The following is a 17388-nucleotide window of genomic DNA, read 5'->3' on the forward strand; positions in this document are numbered from 1 at the left end:
GTTTGACCTGTTCTAAGGTCAAAGCTGAACATCAAAAACCGTCCGGATTGTTGGTACAACCAGAAATTCCCGAGTGGAAGTGGGAAGGTATCACTATGGATTTTATCACTAAGTTACCAAGAGTTTCGGGTGGCTACGATGCGATTTGGGTGATTGTAGATCGACTCACTAAGTCGGCTCACTTTTTGCCGATTAGGGAAACCGATTCCATGGAGAAACTCACCCGTTTGTATTTGAAAGAGATTGTTTCGAGGCATGGTGTTCCCGTTTCTATAATTTCCGACAGAGATAGTCGATTTGTATCGAGATTTTGGCAATCGTTGCAAGAAGCCTTGGGCACTAGATTGGATATGAGCACCGCTTATCATCCTCAAACGGATGGTCAAAGTGAGAGGACCATTCAGACATTAGAAGATATGTTGCGAGCTTGTGTGATTGATTTTGGAAATGGGTGGGATAAGTATTTGCCGTTAGCTGAGTTTTCTTATAACAACAGCTACCACGCAAGTATTAAAGCCGCACCTTTTGAAGCTTTGTACGGTAGGAAGTGTAGATCTCCTATTTGTTGGAATGAGGTTGGGGATGCTCAACTTACAGGTCCAGAGATTATTCACGAGACTACTGAGAAGATTGTTCAAATTAAAGAAAGGTTGAGAACTGCTAGAAGTCGGCAAAAGAGTTATGCCGACAAAGGAAGGAAAGATGTTGAATTTCAAGTTGGTGATCGTGTTATGTTAAAAGTTTCGCCTTGGAAGGGTGTTATTCGTTTTGGTAAGAGAGGGAAGTTAAGTCCTCGTTTTGTGGGACCGTTTGAGATCATTGAAAGAATTGGACCGGTGGCTTATCGTTTGAAGTTGCCACAAGAACTCAGTGCTGTTCACGATGTTTTCCATATTTCGAACTTAAAGAAGTGTTTGGCTGAATTTGATCAGACTATTCCTTTGGAGGAACTTCAGGTTGACAAGCAATTGCATTTTATTGAAGAGCCAGTTGAGATCATGGACCGAGAGGTTAAGACTCTTAAACAGAGCAGAATTCCTATTGTTCGGGTCCGATGGAACGCTAGACGCGGTCCCGAGTTCACTTGGGAGCGTGAAGACCAAATGAAGCAGAAGTATCCGCATTTGTTCTCAGATGCCGAGTCAACCCCTGCGCCTGCTTAAATTTCGGGACGAAATTTCCATAACGGGGAGGTACTGTCACGACCCTACTTTTTCCGTTATCTTTTTCCGTTAATTATTTAACGACCGTTAACTGTTAGTGTGCCACGTCATTTCCATGACCTATATTATTATTTTTGTAATAATATATATATAATAATTATTATGTGTTATGTGGATATATGTATTCATATTTTAATTTATACGTTTCTACGTTCCGCGGATTTCCATCCGGCGAATCTTTTCGGTTTTTAAACCAACGGTCGAACTTTCTGGATTTTTAAATCCTAAATATTTTAAATATGATATTTTAAGGTCATATTATTGTTAGGTGTATTTATATTTATTTTTCGTCGCGCGTTCGTTATCCTTCCGGATTTTTAATCGCGTAAGCGTGTTTTCGCGTTTCGGGCTTCGTACGGGATCTCGGGCCACAAGGATTTCATTATTTAGCAAGACGGGCTTGTGGGGCCCACCCCACACCCCACCTTCGGCCGAATCCCCTTAGAGGGGGGGAGTATGTGTTTTTCCTTTTCATTATTTTCCCATTTACATTTTACAAAATTGGAAATCAAAACCTAATCTTATTTTCTCTCAAACTCTCTCCTCCCTCTCCCTTTGTGCCGCCACCATCACCACCATAAACCACCATCTTCATCTAAAATTGTAGCTTGGATCAAGGATTGAATAGCATACACGCGTTCCTCTCTTCGTTCTCTACACATCTATATACTTTGATTCTTGATTAGGGTATAAACCCTAACCCTAGATCTTTTCATTTTTATTTATTTTTCTGTATTTTGATGTTATATGATTAGTATGATATGTATAAGTTGTTGTAATGTTGTTTGAATGCGTAGAATTACTCGTTTATTCATGTTTTCGGTTTGTAAATTTTGGACAGCAGTTTGTGTCGTATATTCTGACCATATAACTGATATGAATGTTAAAATAAAGTACATAAATGAGTTCCTCTCATCAAGACATTAATTTTAGACTCCGGATTCATGTCGTTTCGATTCCCGGAGCCCTAGATACGCTTAATTTGGTTTTTGTTAAAGATTGAAAGGTGTTCTTGGCATGAACAAGGTTGGGTCCGACTTTGTGACCATCCTTGGTGTCTTTAGGGTGCCTCATTTGGTTAGGACTGATGGTGAGACGAATATTCATGCTCGGGTCACCTAAATCCGAGCCACGGTTCACCCGTTTTGCCCGAATTACTGTTTTGAGTAAAATGATTTCCCAATTGAAGTCATGGCTGATATGCACGACTTAGGGACTGTTCTTGGAGTGTTCTTGAGTTCATAAATGTGTCGGGTGGTTTGAGTAGGTGAAGTTGCATATGTGGCTTGCCCGAAACCGACACCCGGGGCTCAAGATACGACCCGGCGAACTTTTAAACTTAAAACTTATGGTTAATGATTAAACTTATGATAAAATTTATGAAATTCATTATTAATTAATTACTTATGTTAAAGAAGTAATTATTTTATTTTAAGACTTTTAATATAATTATTTATTATATTATTTAATTATTAATTATAATTTAATTAACATTTTAATTAAACTTATGATTAATAACACTTTTAATTGTTAAAGGAAAATACTTATGATAAGTATTAAATTTAATTATGAGAAATTATTATAAGACTTATAATAAATATTAAATAATTATTTAATTATTATAAGACTTAATTATTATTTAATTATGACTTAATTATTAAATACTTATGATTTAATAATTTTAATTAGAAACTTATGATATGATTAATAATTCATTATTAATTAATAATACTTATGATATGATTTAAAATTTATTATAAATTAATAATATTTATATTATGATTGATATTTAATTAATTAATTAAATACTTATGTTATACTAATTATAACATTTCAACTTATATTAACTTTAATAATTCATTTTATTTAATTAAACTTATGTTAAGACATTATTATACACTTTTGACTTTAAATAACATTATAACCTATGTTATTATTATAACTTACACTTTTAAAATTAATGTTGACTATGTTTGACCAAGGTTGACTTTTGAGTTGACTTTCGGTTGACTTTGACTTTCAGTTGACTTCTGTTGACTTTCTAAATAAGGAAACTTTCCTAACTTCAAAACTTTCTAAAAATAGAACTTTCTAAATTTGGAAACTTTCCAAAAATAGAAACTTTCCAAAAATAGAAACTTTCCTAAAATAGAAAACTTTCCAAAAATGGAAACCTGCTAAAAATAGAAACTTTCTAAAAATAGAAAGTGTGTGTCCTTATGCTGTTCCAATCAAACTGATGCTTGCTGAGTAATGTTCTATGCCTACTTGCAACATGTACAATAGCTATCATACTAAGACTTGGCCTAAGTTAGTTATTTATTTCGACCTGCTTTATTTATAGGTCGGCGTTGTGATCTTTCTTGATCACTTTACTTTACTTGCTGTTCGCGTGTTTGTGAGATTTCTTCAGTTGCTATTTAAGGTGAGTTATAGTCCCGTTTTTACATACTTTTCAAAGTATATTTTTGGGATGTGATTACATGCAGATTTTTATTTACGTTTAGACACAAGTAACAGTTAAATTTAATTATTCATTGTGAGTTGGACAAAAATATTCCCTAGTCTGGTAACTGTAATCATTGGTTTCTACCGGTGAACGCGAATCCTACGGATAGATCTATCGGGTTTGACAACCCCATTTCGAGCTAGTCGCGCTAGCAATTTATAATCGGAATGTTTAGTACTTCGTAATTTGTTGTAGATACACTGTCCAAGTGTATATTTTTATTGTGTTTGGCAAGGGTAAATAAAGGGTTAAGTGGTTACCAGGTGGCTCATTGATAATGGAATAATGTTTAATGTTTTCTAACATTTTTAAATCTTGTGGTCTAAAGTTTACTATATATTTAAACCTATAATTCACTCAACCTTTGTGTTGACAGTTTACTTGCATGTTTTCACAGGTACTTGAGTTATTTGATGCTTCCGCTGTCGTTAGAAGAGTCTGCATGCATTTGGGCAGATTTTATGAAACAATTTATGAAACTTAAGTTTGCATTCTATTTTGGATAATTTAAATTGTGGGTTTGTTGGCAATGTTTTGTGTCAACTTTTGGTTTCATATTATGGTTGGTTGGTTTTCAAACTACTTAATTTGGTTTGTTTCCTTTTTGGGTAACATTTTGAAATAAAAGAATGCAACTTTGTTTATTTAATTCATTTAAGTCCGATCAAGCTATGGGACCAACTGACGGATCCGTTAAGTGTTTTGACGGGGTCGTCACATGTGGTATCAGAGCGCGGTTGTAGGGAACTAGGCGGTCTTAATGTGGTCAACCCGTGGTTATTAGGGTGCATTAGAGTCTAGTCTACAGCCCGACCATTTTGCTATAGCATTATTATGCATTTCATTTCGTATAAGTTATATTATTAGCTTTTATATCTTTTGGTATATGGTTTGCGGTTTTGTTGTTTGCAGATGTCGACTTCGAGCGATAACTCTGTTGCTGCTCCTGCTCCACCGTCTCCTGCTAGACGTCGTGCTAATCAACCGGAGATCGATGATCCTGTTCATTACTATTTTTCTACCATTACTCATATGAACCGGGCTTATAATGAGGTGACACGTATTAACGCCCTTAGTGATTGTTTGCGCACCTTGCCACATAATGAAGTTATGGACGAGATCCGTGCCGACATGAGAAACTTTATCACTTTCAAGCATAGGGTTGAGGATGCGAACCGCAAGCGTGATCGAGAAGTTAATGCTAAGTTCGAGGCTCTCGAGAGCACTGTTCGTGTGTTGAAGGAAGAGTTGGATGTTGTGAAAGGGAAGTTGCGTAAGTATGAGGATCCTGCTGAGACTCATGCTGGACCAGCTTATCACACCCGCTCTAAGCGAATGTGATGTGATTATTCATATTGATTATCTATTTCATCAGACTTAATGTCCTTTTTATACATACATTTTGGGTTATGTACGGCGTTTTGCCGAGGATTTTATTAAGATTTTGTTATGGGATATTTTTTCATTATGTATGGATGGTTATTTTTATGACATCTATTATCATTATCATGTTTTATTTCTGATGTTGTGGCTCTTGGCATGTTATATTATGCGTAATATATGTTCATGTATGTTAGGTGCTATGTATGTTGTATGATGTTATCATAAAATATGTATGCATGTGATGGTTATTTCTATAACAATCATAACTGTCATGTTATTACTCATAGTGTTAGTTGACTAATATCTTAATGGTTAGTCTTTTCGTGTTTTGATCTATTCCTTTATGACACTAGTATTATTCCTGGTACTAACGGATGTGTTATTCTATTTTGAAGATCATGCCTCCAAGAGAGTCCACTGAAGCGCGTATGCAACGCCTGATCAATGAAGGAATTGCTGCTGCTATGGCAGCAAATGCTAATGTTAACGCCAATGCGAACAACAACGTGGGATGCTCCCACAAAACTTTTATGGCTGGTCGACCTCAAGAATTCAGTGGTACGGAAGGACCAATAGGGCTTACTCGTTGGTTCGAGAAAATCGAATCTATTTTCAGGGTCAGTCGGGTCCGTGAAGAGGACAAAGTTAGTTTCGCTAGTTGCACTCTCAAGGATAGTGCCTTGACATGGTGGAACAATCTGGTTAGTAGTTTGGGAAGCGATGTAGCTTATGGTTTGGCCTGGAATGATTTTAAGGAAAGATTGATCACCCGCTATAGACCTCGGGGTGAGCTTAAGAAGCTAGAGGTTGAGCTCAAGAATTTGAAAATGCATGGCACCGAGTTAGATGCCTATGAACGAAGGTTTTTCGAGTTAACTTTGCTGTGTCCTAGGGTTTATGCGGATGAGGACCGCAAAATTGAGGCTTACATTGATGGTTTATCCGAGAAGATTGAACACGGGGTTGAGTCCAGTGAACCCCAGACTATTGAGGCAGCTATGACTATGGCCCACAAACTTAATGACAAGGTGTTGAGAAGAAGCAAGACTACAGTTGTTGAAAGTAGTGAGGAGGTTGTCAAGAAGGCTGATAATGGGAAACGAAAGTGGGATAACAACCGCAATCAAAACCAAAATCAGCAGAAGAAACAGGATACCTCAGGTGCTAACAACAGAAGTCAGCGTGTGTGTCCTCGTTGCTATAAAGTTCATGATGGTTACTGCACAGTTACTTGTAAGAGGTGCTCTAAGCAAGGGCACATTGCTAAAGATTGTACAGTGCTTTTGCCGGGGTCTGCTACTCCCGCGACTGGTGGTAATAATAATAATGTTGGTAATAGAGGTGGTAACGGTAACGGTAATGGGAAGTCGAATAATGGAGGTAATCCAAGGGTTTGTTATGAGTGTGGGAAGCCGGGGCATTTCCGAGATGCTTGTCCCAACAAGAAGACTGCAGAGACTGCACGCGGCCGAGCGTTCAACATTAATGCTAAGGATGCGGAGGAAGATCCTAAGCTTGTTACTGGTACGTTCTCAGTCGATGATTTATCAGTTTATGTTCTATTTGATTCAGGGGCTGATTTAAGTTTCGTGTCGAGTAAATTAAGTCCGAGAATCAAAACGCCGTTAACTCTCTTAGACAATACTTATGTTATTGAAGTAGCTAATGGTAAAGAACTTACTGCTAAGACTGTACATCGTAAGTGTAACATTAACCTGGGTGGTAGGGATTTCGAGATAGATTTGATACCGATTGAACTTGGTAGTTTTGATATTGTTATTGGTATGGATTGGTTGTCCGCGAACCGTGCTGAGATCGTGTGTTATGATAAGGCTATTCGTATTACTGATGTGATTGGAGAGCCACTGATGGTCTTTGGAGATAAGAAATGCACACAGTTAAACCTTATTAGCTGTATGAAAGTTCGTAAACATCTCCGTAAGGGCTGTCATGCTATTCTTGCTCATGTTGTTGATCCTAGTATGGAAGTAAAGAACGTTGATGACGTTCATATTGTTAGGGATTTTCCCGAGGTGTTTCCCGATGACTTACCTGGCCTTCCGCCGCAACGCGCGGTAGAATTCCAAATTGATCTTGTTCCCGGCGCTGCTCCTGTAGCACGTGCTCCTTATCGTCTTGCGCCTTCTGAACTTCAAGAATTGTCGAGTCAACTCCGTGAGTTGTTAGACAAGGGTTTTATTCGTCCTAGTTCGTCCCCTTGGGGAGCTCCTGTTCTGTTTGTTAAGAAGAAGGTTGGTTCTTTTCGTTTATGCATTGATTATCGTGAACTGAATAAGCTCACTGTTAAAAATCGTTATCCTCTTCCGAGAATTGATGATCTGTTCGATCAGCTTCAGGGTTCTTCTGTTTATTCAAAAATTGATCTTCGTTCTGGCTATCATCAGTTGCGTGTTAAAGAATCTGATGTTTCAAAAACTGCTTTTCGCACCCGTTACGGTCACTTTGAATTTCTTGTTATGCCGTTCGGATTGACAAATGCACCTGCTGTGTTCATGGACCTCATGAACCGTGTGTGCAGACCCTATCTGGACAAGTTCGTTATTGTTTTCATTGACGACATCCTTATCTATTCTAAGAGTGATGAAGAGCACGAAGAACATTTGAGGTTAGTGCTTGATTTGTTAAAGAAAGAAGAGTTGTACACTAAGTTCTCTAAGTGTGCTTTTTGGTTAAGAGAAGTTCAGTTCCTTGGTCACATTGTTAGCAAACAAGGAATACAAGTTGATCCTGCTAAAATTGAGGCGATTGAAAAGTGGGAAACCCCGAAAACTCCTACTCAAATTCGTCAGTTCTTAGGATTGGCAGGTTACTATCGAAGGTTCATCCAGGATTTCTCTCGTATAGCGAAACCTCTGACTGCTTTAACGCATAAAGGGAAAAAGTATGAGTGGAAGGATGAACAGGAGAATGCTTTTCAGATTTTGAAGAAGAAACTGACTACCGCTCCGATATTGTCTTTACCGGAGGGTAATGATGATTTTGTTGTTTATTGTGACGCATCACGACAAGGCTATGGTTGCGTTTTGATGCAACGAAAGAAGGTTATTGCGTACGCATCACGTCAGTTGAAGATTCACGAGCAGAACTATACAACTCATGATTTAGAGTTGGGGGCCGTTGTTTTTGCACTTAAGATTTGGAGACATTATTTGTATGGGGTCAAGAGTACTGTGTACACAGATCACAAAAGTCTTCAACATATCCTCGATCAGAAACAGTTGAACATGAGACAACGAAGATGGATTGAGACGTTGAATGATTACGATTGTGACCTTTTGTATCACCCGGGTAAGGCCAATGTTGTGGCTGATGCATTGAGTCGTAAAGAAAGGACTGAACCTCGCAGGGTTAGGGCCTTGAATATGACAGTTAGATCAAACCTCGCAAGGCAGATTCTTGAGGCACAACAAGAAGCCTTAAAGGAAGAGAATTTTGTGAAAGAAAACGTAAGAGGTATGGCTAAGAAATTCGAGATTCGAGCAGATGGTACTAGGTACTTTGTAGGACGTCTTTGGGTTCCGAAGTTTGGTGAACTGCGACAACTTGTTTTGGATGAGGCTCATAAGTCTAGGTACTCTATTCATCCTGGTTCAGGGAAGATGTACCATGATCTTAAGGAGCTGTATTGGTGGCCAAATTTGAAAGGTGATGTGGCTACGTATGTGGCTAAGTGTTTGACCTGTTCTAAGGTCAAAGCTGAACATCAAAAACCGTCCGGATTGTTGGTACAACCAGAAATTCCCGAGTGGAAGTGGGAAGGTATCACTATGGATTTTATCACTAAGTTACCAAGAGTTTCGGGTGGCTACGATGCGATTTGGGTGATTGTAGATCGACTCACTAAGTCGGCTCACTTTTTGCCGATTAGGGAAACCGATTCCATGGAGAAACTCACCCGTTTGTATTTGAAAGAGATTGTTTCGAGGCATGGTGTTCCCGTTTCTATAATTTCCGACAGAGATAGTCGATTTGTATCGAGATTTTGGCAATCGTTGCAAGAAGCCTTGGGCACTAGATTGGATATGAGCACCGCTTATCATCCTCAAACGGATGGTCAAAGTGAGAGGACCATTCAGACATTAGAAGATATGTTGCGAGCTTGTGTGATTGATTTTGGAAATGGGTGGGATAAGTATTTGCCGTTAGCTGAGTTTTCTTATAACAACAGCTACCACGCAAGTATTAAAGCCGCACCTTTTGAAGCTTTGTACGGTAGGAAGTGTAGATCTCCTATTTGTTGGAATGAGGTTGGGGATGCTCAACTTACAGGTCCAGAGATTATTCACGAGACTACTGAGAAGATTGTTCAAATTAAAGAAAGGTTGAGAACTGCTAGAAGTCGGCAAAAGAGTTATGCCGACAAAGGAAGGAAAGATGTTGAATTTCAAGTTGGTGATCGTGTTATGTTAAAAGTTTCGCCTTGGAAGGGTGTTATTCGTTTTGGTAAGAGAGGGAAGTTAAGTCCTCGTTTTGTGGGACCGTTTGAGATCATTGAAAGAATTGGACCGGTGGCTTATAGTTTGAAGTTGCCACAAGAACTCAGTGCTGTTCACGATGTTTTCCATATTTCGAACTTAAAGAAGTGTTTGGCTGAATTTGATCAGACTATTCCTTTGGAGGAACTTCAGGTTGACAAGCAATTGCATTTTATTGAAGAGCCAGTTGAGATCATGGACCGAGAGGTTAAGACTCTTAAACAGAGCAGAATTCCTATTGTTCGGGTCCGATGGAACGCTAGACGCGGTCCCGAGTTCACTTGGGAGCGTGAAGACCAAATGAAGCAGAAGTATCCGCATTTGTTCTCAGATGCCGAGTCAACCCCTGCGCCTGCTTAAATTTCGGGACGAAATTTCCATAACGGGGAGGTACTGTCACGACCCTACTTTTTCCGTTATCTTTTTCCGTTAATTATTTAACGACCGTTAACTGTTAGTGTGCCACGTCATTTCCATGACCTATATTATTATTTTTGTAATAATATATATATAATAATTATTATGTGTTATGTGGATATATGTATTCATATTTTAATTTATACGTTTCTACGTTCCGCGGATTTCCATCCGGCGAATCTTTTCGGTTTTTAAACCAACGGTCGAACTTTCTGGATTTTTAAATCCTAAATATTTTAAATATGATATTTTAAGGTCATATTATTGTTAGGTGTATTTATATTTATTTTTCGTCGCGCGTTCGTTATCCTTCCGGATTTTTAATCGCGTAAGCGTGTTTTCGCGTTTCGGGCTTCGTACGGGATCTCGGGCCACAAGGATTTCATTATTTAGCAAGACGGGCTTGTGGGGCCCACCCCACACCCCACCTTCGGCCGAATCCCCTTAGAGGGGGGGAGTATGTGTTTTTCCTTTTCATTATTTTCCCATTTACATTTTACAAAATTGGAAATCAAAACCTAATCTTATTTTCTCTCAAACTCTCTCCTCCCTCTCCCTTTGTGCCGCCACCATCACCACCATAAACCACCATCTTCATCTAAAATTGTAGCTTGGATCAAGGATTGAATAGCATACACGCGTTCCTCTCTTCGTTCTCTACACATCTATATACTTTGATTCTTGATTAGGGTATAAACCCTAACCCTAGATCTTTTCATTTTTATTTATTTTTCTGTATTTTGATGTTATATGATTAGTATGATATGTATAAGTTGTTGTAATGTTGTTTGAATGCGTAGAATTACTCGTTTATTCATGTTTTCGGTTTGTAAATTTTGGACAGCAGTTTGTGTCGTATATTCTGACCATATAACTGATATGAATGTTAAAATAAAGTACATAAATGAGTTCCTCTCATCAAGACATTAATTTTAGACTCCGGATTCATGTCGTTTCGATTCCCGGAGCCCTAGATACGCTTAATTTGGTTTTTGTTAAAGATTGAAAGGTGTTCTTGGCATGAACAAGGTTGGGTCCGACTTTGTGACCATCCTTGGTGTCTTTAGGGTGCCTCATTTGGTTAGGACTGATGGTGAGACGAATATTCATGCTCGGGTCACCTAAATCCGAGCCACGGTTCACCCGTTTTGCCCGAATTACTGTTTTGAGTAAAATGATTTCCCAATTGAAGTCATGGCTGATATGCACGACTTAGGGACTGTTCTTGGAGTGTTCTTGAGTTCATAAATGTGTCGGGTGGTTTGAGTAGGTGAAGTTGCATATGTGGCTTGCCCGAAACCGACACCCGGGGCTCAAGATACGACCCGGCGAACTTTTAAACTTAAAACTTATGGTTAATGATTAAACTTATGATAAAATTTATGGAATTCATTATTAATTAATTACTTATGTTAAAGAAGTAATTATTTTATTTTAAGACTTTTAATATAATTATTTATTATATTATTTAATTATTAATTATAATTTAATTAACATTTTAATTAAACTTATGATTAATAACACTTTTAATTGTTAAAGGAAAATACTTATGATAAGTATTAAATTTAATTATGAGAAATTATTATAAGACTTATAATAAATATTAAATAATTATTTAATTATTATAAGACTTAATTATTATTTAATTATGACTTAATTATTAAATACTTATGATTTAATAATTTTAATTAGAAACTTATGATATGATTAATAATTCATTATTAATTAATAATACTTATGATATGATTTAAAATTTATTATAAATTAATAATATTTATATTATGATTGATATTTAATTAATTAATTAAATACTTATGTTATACTAATTATAACATTTCAACTTATATTAACTTTAATAATTCATTTTATTTAATTAAACTTATGTTAAGACATTATTATACACTTTTGACTTTAAATAACATTATAACCTATGTTATTATTATAACTTACACTTTTAAAATTAATGTTGACTATGTTTGACCAAGGTTGACTTTTGAGTTGACTTTCGGTTGACTTTGACTTTCAGTTGACTTCTGTTGACTTTCTAAATAAGGAAACTTTCCTAACTTCAAAACTTTCTAAAAATAGAACTTTCTAAATTTGGAAACTTTCCAAAAATAGAAACTTTCCAAAAATAGAAACTTTCCTAAAATAGAAAACTTTCCAAAAATGGAAACCTGCTAAAAATAGAAACTTTCTAAAAATAGAAAGTGTGTGTCCTTATGCTGTTCCAATCAAACTGATGCTTGCTGAGTAATGTTCTATGCCTACTTGCAACATGTACAATAGCTATCATACTAAGACTTGGCCTAAGTTAGTTATTTATTTCGACCTGCTTTATTTATAGGTCGGCGTTGTGATCTTTCTTGATCACTTTACTTTACTTGCTGTTCGCGTGTTTGTGAGATTTCTTCAGTTGCTATTTAAGGTGAGTTATAGTCCCGTTTTTACATACTTTTCAAAGTATATTTTTGGGATGTGATTACATGCAGATTTTTATTTACGTTTAGACACAAGTAACAGTTAAATTTAATTATTCATTGTGAGTTGGACAAAAATATTCCCTAGTCTGGTAACTGTAATCATTGGTTTCTACCGGTGAACGCGAATCCTACGGATAGATCTATCGGGTTTGACAACCCCATTTCGAGCTAGTCGCGCTAGCAATTTATAATCGGAATGTTTAGTACTTCGTAATTTGTTGTAGATACACTGTCCAAGTGTATATTTTTATTGTGTTTGGCAAGGGTAAATAAAGGGTTAAGTGGTTACCAGGTGGCTCATTGATAATGGAATAATGTTTAATGTTTTCTAACATTTTTAAATCTTGTGGTCTAAAGTTTACTATATATTTAAACCTATAATTCACTCAACCTTTGTGTTGACAGTTTACTTGCATGTTTTCACAGGTACTTGAGTTATTTGATGCTTCCGCTGTCGTTAGAAGAGTCTGCATGCATTTGGGCAGATTTTATGAAACAATTTATGAAACTTAAGTTTGCATTCTATTTTGGATAATTTAAATTGTGGGTTTGTTGGCAATGTTTTGTGTCAACTTTTGGTTTCATATTATGGTTGGTTGGTTTTCAAACTACTTAATTTGGTTTGTTTCCTTTTTGGGTAACATTTTGAAATAAAAGAATGCAACTTTGTTTATTTAATTCATTTAAGTCCGATCAAGCTATGGGACCAACTGACGGATCCGTTAAGTGTTTTGACGGGGTCGTCACACTGACGATGAGCTAAATCCCCAAATTCCTCTAAATGAAGCTTACTCTAGCGATGATGATGATTATTGATGTGTAATTCTTGTCATTTATCAAAAAACGTTTGTTGTTGTAATCAAATGTTTAATATTTTTATGAATGTTATTTCTATGAATGTCTTTTTAAATTTTTAGCATGAAATATATGTATATGTATACACACACACACACTATACATATATAATGTATATATATATATATATATATATATATATATATATATATATATCATTGTTCTATTCACTTTATTTGTATTTATGTAGATGAATTTCTTTGCTCTCATTTTCCTAATGATCAGTGCTGGGGCCGGTGGCCAAGATAACGATCCCCAACCTAATGCAAGGGGTAAACGGGGAAAAACAAAAAAACATAGGTTTACGAAAATTGAGAGATGCTCACGGACGACTCGACATTGACTTTGATTTTACGTGGAGAACCGTTAATCCGATAGGCCCTAATAGTTCAATGTTTGTTAATTTGATAGCTAGTGTTGTTAGGTCCCCAAAGTTCCCGAAACATTACGCGTGTTGGGCGGATGTGCCAAGTTCTTCAAAAGAATTAGTTTGGATTAATATCCGCGTAAGTTTAACTAATTAGTACTTATACATATACATATACATACATATATACACGTATATACATATATACACGTATATATATACACGTTTATATATATACACGTATATATACACGTATATATACACGTATATATACATGTATATATATACACACGTATATATATACGTGTATATATATATGTATATGTATATGTATATATATATGTATATATGTATATATGTATATATATGCGTTTCTTATATACAATCTTCTAATATATCTATTATTTTTTTTCGTAGAATTTCTTTAAAATTGAAACATGGCTAGAATCGGAGAGAGAACAACAAGTCTGAGCTGCTATTAACAAGATAGCGGGGGATAGATGGAAAAACGAAAAAAGTGAACAACAAGGTTATTACAAAAACCTTGTGTATGAATTTTATTCGTTCCCACCCACCACCGGACGTTGAAGCCGAACTCTGGAATCCTTTTGTTGACTTGATGCTTAACGAAGAATACCAAAAGCGTTGTGAGCAAAATGCAAAAACCCGGTCTTGTGTCCAATACCACAGTTTGCATGGAAGCAAATCGATAGTTAAACATTTGGTAAATTACTTAAACCTCCTTGTTTTTAATGTTTTACATAAATGATAAAATGTTAGAAAATATGTTATTTGATTTATATACATTTAAGTTATTTTTGTGTGTTTGTAGAACGATAATAAGGTAAAGCACAGTCCGCAACCTTTCGGTCCTATCAAAAATTACAAGCTCTTGCACAAACCCAAGGACGGAACCACGTGGACTAATGCTTTCAAACCAAAACAGAACTACGTAAGTAATAAATTTTCATAGATTTTGGTGTACTACATATAAATATAAATATAAGTCAAATGGTATATATATATATAAAGTCCCGAAATGTATATATATAAGTATATTCGTGTATATATATATATATATATATATATATATATATATATATATATATATATATATATATATATATATATATATATATATTTATATAATATTAATATTTGTTTAACCTTGTAGAAAAAAATGAAGGAATTGCTAAATGAACAACCGGGAAGAGATGAGACCGATATCATGGATGAAGTTTTGGGTGAGCGAACCGGACACCAACGCGGAGTTGGGCCAAAGTTACCAAAGTCGGCAAGTAATTCTGCATCTTCATCTTCTACCGGTCGGAGCCACCAACCACCAATGGAACCATACTACACGGCAAGTCAAATTGAACAAATCTTTCGTTTTAATAATCTTGTAGTCCCTCCCGATATTCAACCAAATTTTGGGTATCCTACCGGTACTTCTAATTCCAATACTCCGCGCCTGAGCCGTAACAATGATGATGATTTGTATGATGATCCATTTGCCGGTTTGTAATTTGTTTGGTGTGTTTGAAGACAAGTATGCTTTTGTTGGGTGTTTTCCCGGTTGTTTCAAGACAATTATGTTAAGTTTAGTTGATTTGTAAACAATATTAGTTGATTTGGTAGTTTTTCCGGATTTTAAAATGTATGGATAATTATTGTCGCGTTTGGATATATTTTTTTTAATGTTATTGTGGTATTTTGTGAAAGTATAATCTTATTTATTTAGCAGGTTTGGATATTTAAAATGTGCTTATCGAATACGGCTGGAAACAACAGAAACGAATTGGTCCTGAAACAGCAGACGGCTTTCCGGACGACTAGTCGTCCAGGAAGAGTCGTCTGATTTTTTTTTCTTTTTCTGTTATTTTTTTTAATGTTATTGTGGTATTTTGTGAAAGTATAATCTTATTTATGTAGCAGGTTTGGATATTTGAAATGTGCCGTATTGAATACGGCTGGAAACAACAGAAACGAATTGGTCCTGAAACAGCAGACGGCTTTCCAGACGACTAGTCGTCCAGGAAGAGTCGTCCGATTTTTTTTTTTCTTTTTCTGTTATTAATAAATAATTAATAATAAATAATTAGTATTATTTTAATATTATTTCTTTTGGGACGATATGTCGTCCCCAAGGGTCGTCCGGAAAAAGCGTCCACGAAGGCAAGCGTTCAAAGTCAATGTGGGCCCCACCTTCTGTCCGGGAAAAAAAAATGCCATCCAGAAAAACTTTCCGGGACGAACCTTTCTGGACGACACATTCCGGACGATGTGTCGTCCGGGAAGACTTTCTGGGACGAAAAATCGTCCCCAAGAGTCGTCCGGAAAGTGCTTTTTTCCAGTAGTGATAGTTGACATGAGGAACCTGTAAAAACAGATATTACACATGGACCCGTTAATTAGTACTCCAAAACGAATTTACAACAATAAACATAGCAAAAAGGCCAGAAAAACAAGGATTACTTACATCACAGTTATGGGAAGATGGCACAATATCTTCAAGCTTTTTCCCATTACAGTTGTCAACTGCAACAAAGTGACACTTAACATGACTATGTCGCCTGCCAATCCAGCTGGGGGTAAATACATCTAGGACCTATTTAAATTTGGTTAAAAGGTCAGAAAACCATAACATATATATGTACTGTAAAAAAGCACCACTGTCTATTTAAACACAAACTAAGCAAGGGATCAGAAACAGACAAACATGAAAGTAGAGTTGGTTCGATAATACAAGCAAATACGATGAGCTGAACATCCATGTTTGTGCTATTAAGTTAGAGAAAATTTACATCAACTTAAACGGAAAGGCTCATTCAACATGCATCCAATTATGACATACAATCTTCACTTGGCTCGCAAGTTTGTGGGCGAAAAAATGTTTGCACATATAGTTTCAAGATGTACTAGTACAGTACAAGTAACTAAATGCATCCAGTTACTTGAAAGAAATATATAGTAATTAAAAACAGCCAAATTCAGTTTCATCTTATATTAACTTTCATCGTAACACCTCTTCACTTTGAAAAGATTACAGTGTAATAAAATGGACTTAGATTAAGTTATAGTACTAATCATCATCATCAGCCGCTTATCCAAATTCAATTATGTCAACCTTTAATACATAAGCGTAATAATGAATAAGTAACTACACATCTAACAAATATGTTGAATCAAAAAAAAAAAAAGTTAGACAAAAAAAACCCTAATTAATCAATAGTCAAAGTCAAATCAACACCCACTTAAGAAACGACCGATGACAGGATTTATGTAACGGAGAGATGAAAAGTGAATATTAAACCTTGCAAGCACGGTTTTTGATGACGATGTGACCACCTTTACGGATAGTACCAGCTTGCTGAGGGTAGGTTTTGGATGCAACGGCATTAGCCATTGATTCAAATTGATGCTCTTCGTCCGACATATATACTTCTCGATCTCCAGTGAGTTGATTACTGGGTGAATATATATACCTAAGGGTTTAGTGTATTTGCCCCCGAATTTTACTCGTATTAGGGTAATTAAATAAAATAAGGCCGAGCATGATTAAGGTGTTAGTTTGATATTGGATGGAAATAAAGGGAGAATATAGAATGAAAGTGGTGAGAAAAAATTAGTAAAAATTGTGTAAATTTATAGGAGA

General features: G+C 36.0%; 1 protein-coding gene across 1 annotated transcript in view; it reads right to left on the reverse strand.

The window, feature by feature from the left end:
• LOC139888301 (eukaryotic translation initiation factor 5A-like) overlaps window positions 1-17169 on the reverse strand; it is a 134211-nt gene extending 117042 nt beyond the window's left edge. The window contains exons 1-2 of the mRNA XM_071871318.1: window positions 17047-17169; window positions 16200-16341 (exon numbers count right to left, since the gene is read on the reverse strand). Coding sequence (XP_071727419.1) covers window positions 16200-16341; window positions 17047-17169 — 265 coding nt within the window. The remainder of the gene's footprint in view (window positions 1-16199; window positions 16342-17046) is intronic.
• Window positions 17170-17388: the final 219 nt, after the last annotated feature.

The sequence above is a fragment of the Rutidosis leptorrhynchoides genome, chromosome 2 (assembly GCF_046630445.1).
Source record: "Rutidosis leptorrhynchoides isolate AG116_Rl617_1_P2 chromosome 2, CSIRO_AGI_Rlap_v1, whole genome shotgun sequence".
NCBI lineage: Eukaryota > Viridiplantae > Streptophyta > Magnoliopsida > Asterales > Asteraceae > Rutidosis > Rutidosis leptorrhynchoides.